General features: G+C 41.0%; 1 protein-coding gene and 1 pseudogene across 1 annotated transcript; one reads left to right on the forward strand and one right to left on the reverse strand.

Moving 5' to 3' along the window:
• The first annotated feature begins 7,137 nt into the window (after positions 1-7,137).
• LOC120027381 lies at positions 7,138-9,859 on the forward strand (annotated as a pseudogene).
• Positions 9,049-10,423, reverse strand: LOC120027382 (heat shock factor-binding protein 1). The gene is made up of 4 exons (XM_038972295.1): positions 10,289-10,423; positions 9,869-10,008; positions 9,716-9,782; positions 9,049-9,394 (listed from the first exon to the last, which is right to left on the reverse strand). The coding sequence occupies exons 2-4, from the start codon at positions 9,911-9,913 to the stop codon at positions 9,300-9,302; spliced, it is 207 nt and encodes a 68-aa protein (XP_038828223.1). The 5' UTR covers positions 9,914-10,008; positions 10,289-10,423; the 3' UTR covers positions 9,049-9,299.
• Between the last annotated feature and the right edge of the window lie 2 nt (positions 10,424-10,425).

The raw sequence follows: 10,425 nt of genomic DNA on the forward strand, positions 1-10,425 counted from the left end.
TTTTAGCTAGTTAGCTTGCACTTGCTAGCTAACTTTAATTTGTCCTGTTTAGCTAGCTTGCTGTTGCTAGCTAATTTGTCCTGGGATATAAACCTTGAGTTGTTATTTTACCTGAAATGGACAAGGATCTCTACTCCGACAATTAATCCACATATAAAACAGCCAACGGAATCGTTTCTAGTCATCTCTCCTCCTTCCAGGCTTTTTCATCGTTTAAATTATATGGTGATCGCATCTAAACTTTCATTGTATTACCACGACTACTGGCAAAACAGTTTTCGTCTTTCTATCACCCACAAGTGGGTATAACTAATGAGGAGATGGCACGTGGGTACCTGCTTCTATAAACCAATGAGGAGATGGGAGAGGCAGGACTTGCAGCGCGATCTGCGTCAGAAATAGGAACGACATCTATTTTAGCCCTTGGTGTCGCAGACGCTCGTTGGCGCGCGCAAGCAGTGTGGGTGCAATAATTGAATAACATGGGTTTCTAAATTTATTTTGCGACGTGTCTGGTCTGGTCAGCATGTAACAGTCATGGAATTTTGGATGATGGTAATTGGCCAGCCAAATGACCACGGGCACCGTAATACCCGTTTGAATAACAAAACAATATATTGATGTACATCTTCTCCTCCCCGCCGCTCCTGACTGCATGTGCTGCCAATAAAATATAATGAATAGAACTGCCGTCCGCATTCATGTCTATAGGCAGGTTTCCATTGACTCAGGTTTATTCAACAAAAGCAATGCTGCAGAAACAAAAATTGTTACGTGTAATGGGAACAGCAGTTCTTTTCAAATAAATGATTGCTGGATAATGTTGAAGGTACGCGAGGCACTTAATGTCATGGCCCCAGTTGCATTTGCAAACTTACTTTTTCTGTACGAAATCCATAGCCTATATGTAAACAGGGTGACTGTGAGCTAAATAACCAGATGGAAGTAAAAACATGACTTAGGCATAAATAAATCAAATATATGGTTGCAGTCCTCATAGATTGAATTGTATTGAATCAGATCCAATGATTTACCTCCCGTAGGGTGGGGTGCCGCCATGTCCATTCTAAATGCCTACTGCTTGTGAAGTTATTTTTTTTTCTTCAATATAAACATTTTTATTTGCAGTTCAAGAAAGCCTTAATTGCTTCACCTTGCTTTTCTGCTTGAGTGGATGCAATTTTCACCATCCAATTATTTCAGATCTACAGGAGAGCAGATTTCACCGTGGCGATTTGTTGGCACATGATAATTATGGCAAATGGGCCTATTAATCGATTATATCCATTCTGGCTTACACTGGATACCGGAGACATGAAACAGATACTGTATGCTGTCGCTAATTTATTAATGCAGAATGTGTCTAAAAGGGTAAAGGAAATACTTATCACTTCATTTTTATTTGACACTTAGGTTTTTGCGACGTTTTAATTTTTAGGTGTGATGTCATTGAGTCCAGCTGTTTTTATCGACACAAGATAGTTCAATGGAAACTCACCGCAGTAAGCAATTGTTGTGTATCTATTTTCTATGTTAACTTTGAAAATGTCGACAAATCACTGGAAAAATGCATTGAAACGTAGCTAGTGATGGCATAATGGTTGGACTAGCAGCCATTGCACGAAGTAAAAGCAGGAAGTGTATCCATCTGATTTGTTATTTCAACCCCATTGACATTACACAAAATACATTCCATTCCATGAGGCACATCAGTTAACATAATTTGAATGAACATTCTACACTACAATGGAAATTATTGCATCACAAAACCAAGTAGCCATTGCTAGGGTACCCAAGAGTTTACCATTCGAATCGACACACGACTTCCCTGCTGTCCCGTCTTAAATCAGCTGTTAGTTCCAACAAGCTTTTTTTTTTTACGGTTACAATGATTTTATTTTATTGACGGTCTTTATTCATAACCGTTTGTTACACAGTTATACGGTAATTGTGCCGGCCCTAATTGTTGCACTCCTCAATTAAGCTCTAAATGAAATGTTGCATGAATAGTATTTACAGGGTTCATACGGTCATGAAAATCCTTGTTTTCCAGACCTGGAAAAGTAATGGAGGGTGCTCAATCATAGTGTCGAGGTGCAACCTAAAAATGTTAGAAGTCATTGGAAAGGAAAAGGCGCAACTCTCTCTACATTAAAAATGTGTCGTTTTATTAAGCCAGTTTAAAAGATTGACGTTTTGGCCTTCAATAGCCTTCAGAATAATTCCATTAAAGGACACCTGTGCTTCACTATGGAACTTGATGAGAGAGGACTAGACTTCCTGGATGTATGCATCACCAAAACAGGTACCTTCCTCTCATCTGATCTATTCAGAAAGAACACTGACAAAACAATTTCCTCCACACTCAGAACTGATGTTCCTAGAGCACAACTACTGAGTAAGCCCTAGCGATAGACATTCCATCCAACTGGTCACTACCTACACTAAAGTCCAGAACTACTAGGCATCACAAAAAAACATTGGCATATTTTACACTCAAATTCAGCTCTAGGTAATTAATTTCAACAGCCTCCTGCGGCCGCTTACCATAGAGCTAAAAATATTAAATACAAAGTTGGCCGATCCGCAGTCAGCCAAAGCGCAAACAAGACCAGTCTCCTCATTATTCCCCCTTGCAACTACATGTGGCAATTGTATGCAATGCCAGTACACCAAACGTATACAAGTTAATCGGACCCCAGATTGGGCCGAGACATAAAAATCAAAAGTGCCATCAATTTCAATTCTCGCAATGTGATCTATGTGATTCATTGCCCGTGTGAGCAATCGAAGTGTCGGCCATTCGATGTGCTGACCCGAACAGCCCAGGGGCCCTCCATTTCAAAGAGCGAGGACACTTGCTTTGTGAGTTATTTTATTTTGGAAAGGCCCAGAGAGACGTTCTGGATCCATTCCTTAGATATTTTAGTTCCCAGAGGTTTTAACCTAGAGAAGGACTATAGTATGCTTTTGTGAAGGGCCCATCCGTTTGTTGGTCCAGTGCCACACACGGAGGGAGCTTACTAGTGCACTAACTAAATCAGTTAGACCTATTTGCCTGATCTTTTGATATTTGTTGCTATCTCTAGTTTTGCTTAGCACTGTTTTTATTTTTTCAATACCCAACATATTCAAGGTGTATTATATAGTAATGGTTGTATATCAATTACACCTACTGTAGTTGAAAAAAGCTTGCCCAGTTTTCCAATTGCTTTTTACTGGTTCCACTTCTGAATTTCATCACTAGGTGGAGACATTGACCATAGTACCCCACACCCTGAGTACCGACGTGTATGGTCTACCACACAGTCTCTCAGCACCATCAGCTGAAGAGTTCTCCCTAATTGTCTTCCCCATGTCCATTCCCTCTATGATTATTCTGAAGGCCGAAACGTCAATGTTTTTAAACTTGCTTAATAAAACTAAGAATGTTAAATGGTGAGCGAGCATTGTGCCTTTTCCCATGATAATTTCTGTTAATGCAATTTATTGAGGCACAGTTATTTATTTTTATCAAATAATCAGCATATCATCTAGGATCGGTATGACACTTAAAATGTTTGCAAGCATCACCTGCGTGTGTGCGAGACGAGTGGGCCGTTGCTCATGGAGAGAGAGGCAGTCGGACATTGCAGTAGCAGGTAGGCCTAGTTTATACAATATGATAGAGAATAGACTAACTAGGTAGCCAATTCAAAACATATATTGTACTCTCTAGTTTGTTTAGCGATTGGTAGCATGTATTCATGTTTTCGTCATGTCCCAAAAAACGTTCCACCGACACTCGCCAATAAGGCCATACAAATTTGATTAAATTAATCATATGAATCCTTCAAAAAAGTTAAACGATTCTTCTTTTGACGAAACGAATGATTCACTTCGCCATTATTTTAGTTGGGATCCAGTTCAATCGTGGTGAATAGAATAATGTGAATCATTAACATTTAATTTGAGGAAAAACGATTAGATGTAGCCTTTCTTTTGGATAATGTGGCTTCAGCACTTGATTTGTAGATGCCTCCAATTTATTTGGGCATTCAATGTATGGGACATTGCTACTCAATAGATGATAGTCAGGCTCCAAAGTAAACACTTCTAAGGTAGCTAAAATAAATAATTGAAAAAGGAGAGCCGCACACTAGAAGCTCAGATGCAATAATTGAACGTTTTGACAGCCAAACTGTCTTCATCAGGGTACAGGCTAAGATACATTTTACATTTAAGTCATTTAGCAGACGCTCTTATCCAGAGCGACTTACAAATTGGAAAGTTCATACATATTCATCCTGGTCCCCCCGTGGGAATTGAACCCACAACCCTGGCGTTGCAAGCGCCATGCTCTACCAACTGAGCCACACGGGACCAATATGACTAAATAAATATGATAAGATAAATATGACTAAACTAGAAAAGGTACATTTCCTGAAGAAATACTAACATTCACCTTTAATTTCCTCACCCTTGTTATGTTGCGTTTTGTTTCTTTCTTTGTTTTTGTCGAGTCATTTTGTAAAATATTATTTTTGTGGAAAAAACAACCTCCCCTGGTGTTTTGAACTTTATTTTAATATGCTAATTTCTCTCTATTGATTTGTTTATTTCTGTTCTTTTTTCTACTTCTTCCTGTGTCACTTGATTGTCAGTACATACGAAAACTAACGTTATACCTGTTGGGTTTTATTCGGGTTCAGTCCTTGCGAAGCAAAACATTTATTTAGACCTGAAGGTTTGAGCCTACAAATGCGTTGTTGCTGAATTGTGCAGAATAATTTATTTCTTATGAATGAATATTTCACTGCTGTAACTTATATTTAAGAGAATTATCTGTGAGTTAGGTGGTCTCTAACCAAACTGCGCTATTGTAAAAAAGACTGACGCATACTTATTTTTATGTTTAGCCAGCTAGCGGTATGCTCGTTTTGTCGCTTTTTAATGACGTAATGCGCAAGCGTAAACAACAGAAGTGGTTTTTATTTCCTTCATCTTTTCACACACAACGGATCAAAGATCGCTTGGGTCTATTCAGACTGTACTAACAGTTTGGTTTAGTTAAGGCTTTGGCGCTTAATAGAATTTCGTTCGGTAAGCGTTTAAAAACATATATACACTGCTCAAAAAAATAAAGGGAACACTAAAATAACACATCATAGATCTGAATGAATGAAATATTCTTATTAAATACTTTTTTCTTTACATAGTTGAATGTGCTGACAACAAAATCACACAAAAATTATCAATGGAAATCAAATTTATCAACCCATGGAGGTCTGGATTTGGAGTCACACTCAAAATTAAAGTGGAAAACCACACTACAGGCTGATCCAACTTTGATGTAATGTCCTTAAAACAAGTCAAAATGAGGCTCAGTAGTGTGTGGGGCCTCCACGTGCCTGTATGACCTCCCTACAACACCTGGGCATGCTCCTGATGAGGTGGCGGATGGTCTCCTGAGGGATCTCCTCCCAGACCTGGACTAAAGCATCCGCCAACTCCTGGACAGTCTGTGGTGCAACGTGGCGTTGGTGGATGAAGCGAGACATGATGTCCCAGATGTGCTCAATTGGATTCAGGTCTGGGGAACGGGCGGGCCAGTCCATAGCATCATTGCCTTCCTCTTGCAGGAACTGCTGACACACTCCAGCCACATGAGGTCTAGCATTGTCTTGCATTAGGAGGAACCCAGGGCCAACCGCACCAGCATATGGTCTCACAAGGGGTCTGAGGATCTCATCTCGGTACCTAATGGCAGTCAGGCTACCTCTGGCGAGCACATGGAGGGCTGTGCGGCCCCCCAAAGAAAATAATTGCCACCCCACACCATGACTGACCCACCGCCAAACCGGTCATGCTGGAGGATGTTGCAGGCAGCAGAACGTTCTCCACGGCGTCTCCAGACTCTGTCACGTCTGTCACATGTGCTCAGTGTGAACTTGCTTTCATCTGTGAAGAGCACAGGGCGCCAGTGGCGAATTTGCCAATCTTGGTGTTCTCTGGCAAATGCCAAACGTCCTGCACGGTGTTGGGCTGTAAGCACAACCCCCACCTGTGGACGTCGGGCCCTCATACCACCCTCATGGAGTCTGTTTCTGACCGTTTGAGCAGACACATGCACATTTGTGGCCTGCTGGAGGTCATTTTGCAGGGCTCTGGCAGTGCTCCTCCTTGCACAAAGGCGGAGGTAGCGGTCCTGCTGCTGGGTTGTTGCCCTCCTACGGCCTCCTCCACGTCTCCTGATGTACTGGCCTGTCTCCTGGTAGCGCCTCCATGCTCTGGACACTACGCTGACAGACACAGCAAACCTTCTTGCCACAGCTCGCATTGATGTGCCTTCCTGGATGAGCTGCACTACCTGAGCCACTTGTGTGGGTTGTAGACTCCGTCTCGTGCTACCACTAGAGTGAAAGCACCGCCAGCATTCAAAAGTGACCAAAACATCAGCCAGGAAGCATAGGAACTGAGAAGTGGTCTGTGGTCACCACCTGCAGAACCACTCCTTTATTGGGGGTGTCTTGCTAATTGCCTATAATTTCCACCTGTTGTCTATTCCATTTGCACAACAGCATGTGAAATTTATTGTCAATCAGTGTTGCTTCCTAAGTGGACAGTTTGATTTCACAGAAGTGTGATTGACTTGGAGTTACATTGTGTTGTTTAAGTGTTCCCTTTATTTTTTTGAGCAGTGTGTGTATATATATATATATATATATATATATAGTGTAACGACCCTGGGCTTATAAGCGCGGAAATCGACTCTGCCGCACGAGCATGCTTTTGCGGCACAGTCGATAGCGCGCTGGACTTCGGGCTAGAAGGTCGAGGGTTCGAGACCTGCTCCCTGCTGTTTCATTACAATTTATATGAGTCCATTCATCCAGGATGTATCACAACCGGCCGTGATTGGGAGTCCCATAGACGGTGCACAATTGGCCCAGCGTCGTCCGGGTTTGGCCGGCGTAAGCCGTCATTGTAAATAATAATTAGTTATTTACTGACTTGCCTAGTTAAATAAAAATGTTAACTCTCACTTTCTAGCAAATCCCAAGCCAGGCATGCTAGTTAACGTTTGCTAGCTAGTTAAGCCATGTTTCTAGCTAGCTAGCGAGGCTTCCAATAATTTTTCATTTTCAATATCTTAGTTAATATCTAAAGAAAGTGGTCTTCTGTTAGCGGCATTTGTTACTTTTTTTTTTAGAACAACGTTGTGCACAGTATATGTAGCTTAGGTCAGTTAACATTTTTGTCAAGATCCAGCCCAGATATCAAGTATTTCGCTATAACGTTAGCTAGCTAGCTAACCAAACGTATTACTCGCCCAGGATACGTGTTGACACTGCAGCATCAAGATGTCGTACATGCTGCCGCATCTCCACAACGGCTGGCAGGTCGACCAAGCCATTCTATCCGAGGAGGACAGAGTCCTGGTTATTAGGTTTGGCAACGATTGGGACCCAACATGTATGAAAATGGACGAGGTCTTGTACAGCGTAGCTGAAAAGGTAATATGTATTTTACTGTACCATTGTTGATGTTTGGATTTCACATTTGTGAAGACATTTAATTGAACGTTGCTATTTTTACTGTACAAACATCACTATTCTTCCCTACAGGTGAAAAACTTTGCAGTCATCTATTTGGTGGACATCACAGCGGTGCCGGACTTCAACAAGATGTACGAGTTGTATGATCCTTGCAGTTATGTTCTTCTTCAGGTGAGTTTCACGTTGTCATCACGTTCCACCTCCATTTTAAACCAATCGCTAGTTTTGATGCAAACATTTACCAGGTTCCAAAAATGGGTTTAGTAAACACAGACCCTGCTGGCCGTGACCTGGAGACCAATGAGGCGGCGCACAATTGGGTTAGAGAGGAGGGTTTGGCTGGCTGGGATTTCCTTGTTCCATTACTACGTCGCGTATGTGCACTGTCATTGCTCTGCTGTGTGCATCTTGTTAGCTGTCACTCAAATGACGAGGGACTGAAGCTCATTGGCTAGAACTCAAATTGCTAGGGGGCTGGCCCACGTGGGGTAAAATGTAGGTGGAAATGGCGCAGCACAACGTTGCTTTCAAACTAGGGATTTCGTAGCTAATTGAGGTAAAAACAGGAATTCTGCTCCTAGATTATACAGTATGGGAAAAGTACAAAAACGTATCCACTCACTACTGTAAGTCGCTCTGGATGAGTGTCTGCTAAATGACTAAAATGTAAAAATCTAATGCATGTATGAGCTACACATTGACACATCCAGCCCAAATCGGGAGGTTTAAAAAATACTAGTCGCCCAGGTTCCTGATCATGTCTTTAATACAACAGCTCCAAGCTGCTTCAGTGGACAGCCTGCTCCCATCTTTGCTGCCCTCTTTTTGTGAAAACTGAAATATTCCTTCTGTACTCTTCCAGGAACAAGCACATCATGATAGATCTGGGGACAGGTAACAACAACAAGATCAACTGGACCATGGAGGACAAGCAGGAGATGATTGACATTGTTGAGACCGTTTACCGAGGGGCGAGAAAAGGACGAGGTCTGGTTGTATCTCCTAAGGACTACTCCACAAAATACAGATACTGATTGGTTCTTCCCTTTCCATTGCTTTGTGTGAAGCCCAATGGGAGCAAATCTGTCCTTTCATGAGACTTTCTATACAGCTGGACTACAAAAAGGCTCAGATCGAGGTGTCCTGCTCTCTTTTATGTTATAGCCAAGCCATCTTTTTTCAACAGCAGTTATAAAAACCATCATTTGGTGTCTTTGATTTAATAAATGTTATGCTCATATTTTATATTGCCATTTAGTTATCAATTCACAGCCTGTATTCTTGGACCCAGATTGATTATTAAGTCGAGGACTAGCTTCTTTTTGGTCAATAAGGAATCTCCACTGAAAGTGTGTTTTTAGTGTAGGACTAGGCTTAATCTGGGTCTGGAAAATTGGCCCATATGTTTAATCTGTATGTATATGTGATTTGTTTCTTCTGAAATGATATGGGTAGTGCTGTGATGACAGGAAGATGGAGGAAAGACTTGGAATTATTCAACCCCATCGTATTGTTTATGAACGGTTGAATAAACATTTTGTTTTATTATAGAAAAAACGATGTATTGTGTTTACATGGTAAAATCCCCCACAAATGACATCCCGTTAAATGAGAAAGCAAATGCCATAGGCTGTTACATAACAATAGATCAGTAATAACCTGCCTATGTGTGGCCTTTTGTCATGCCACATCTGTCTTTAGTGGATCCTCAGAAATCAAGTGAAGTTAGCTGATCTGATATGTGTTAACCTGATGGCTTGGTCACTTAGAAGTCTGCTGCTCATCCATACCAGCCTGGGTCATGAGGTCGGCAACATTCTTCTCCAGGTCATCAATTCGAGTCCCCATGTCATCCAGTGGGTTGGTTAAGGGCAGTCTTGCAATATATGTAGTTATTATTATACACTGTGTCTAGGTTGTACATTAAACATTTCTTTATAGAGAAAATAAATTAAATTCATATTTTATTCTAAAATTCACTAGATTAGGAATTTCATATAAAGCCTTGTTTTAATCTGATTTTTTTTTTAAATAGCTGCAATTTTGAGATTCGGTCTTGCTTGAATATGTATGATTTCTGTTTATAATCTCAACTGGTAGCTATTAGATACCGTTCTTCAATAGCAGCTAGTCATTCAATAAGACGGTTGCTAGTAGTAGGTTGTGATAAAGGATATTTTTTGAAACAATCTGGTCAGACATGCTTTGAAATTTACTGTGAAGATTCTGCATAGTCGCTTCCACCTGTGGGAGAGAACACAAACGATCATTTCTCAGATACCAATGTTACCACCGGTGTAAGAAAAAAGCTATACAGAAAATAAACGTACAATTTCTGTCAATTCTTTTGCGGCTTTTGAGTTGGATTCCGTCATCCTGATTCAGCTGTCGTTTCAAAATCAATGGGATTTGTCTTTGAAGCTAGCTGTGCGTCCCTGTCGCTGCGGGTCGTTCTTGGCAACAGTTTCAACTGAAATGCACAAGTAGGTGTGAAACAATACTTTCGGAGAACTTTACTAAAGAGTGTGTGTAGCCTCCATAAAAACTATAGTGTGTACCTTTTTCATAAATCATTAAGTAGGCTAACAATCAGATCAATCAGATGTTTTTAGATTAAATACATGTATAATTCAGAAACTTTAATAAAGCATTGTGTAATCCTAATAGGCGTGGTTAAATAGCACATAATGGTAGTCAAACTGAAACTAAGTTTTATGAGAATGGACTACAGAACGGTAGGCTGAACTTACTGTTTCACGACATGCCTGCTACTGTTTGTATCGTTTAAAACACCAATTAGTTTCTGTTGCTGAATTTTCTGACTTTTCCCGAGATGTTCTAGCTTTGAGCTGTAGGCGTTTCCCTCATGACACCCAGTTAACCCATG

This window comes from Salvelinus namaycush, chromosome 32, assembly GCF_016432855.1.
Source record: "Salvelinus namaycush isolate Seneca chromosome 32, SaNama_1.0, whole genome shotgun sequence".
NCBI lineage: Eukaryota > Metazoa > Chordata > Actinopteri > Salmoniformes > Salmonidae > Salvelinus > Salvelinus namaycush.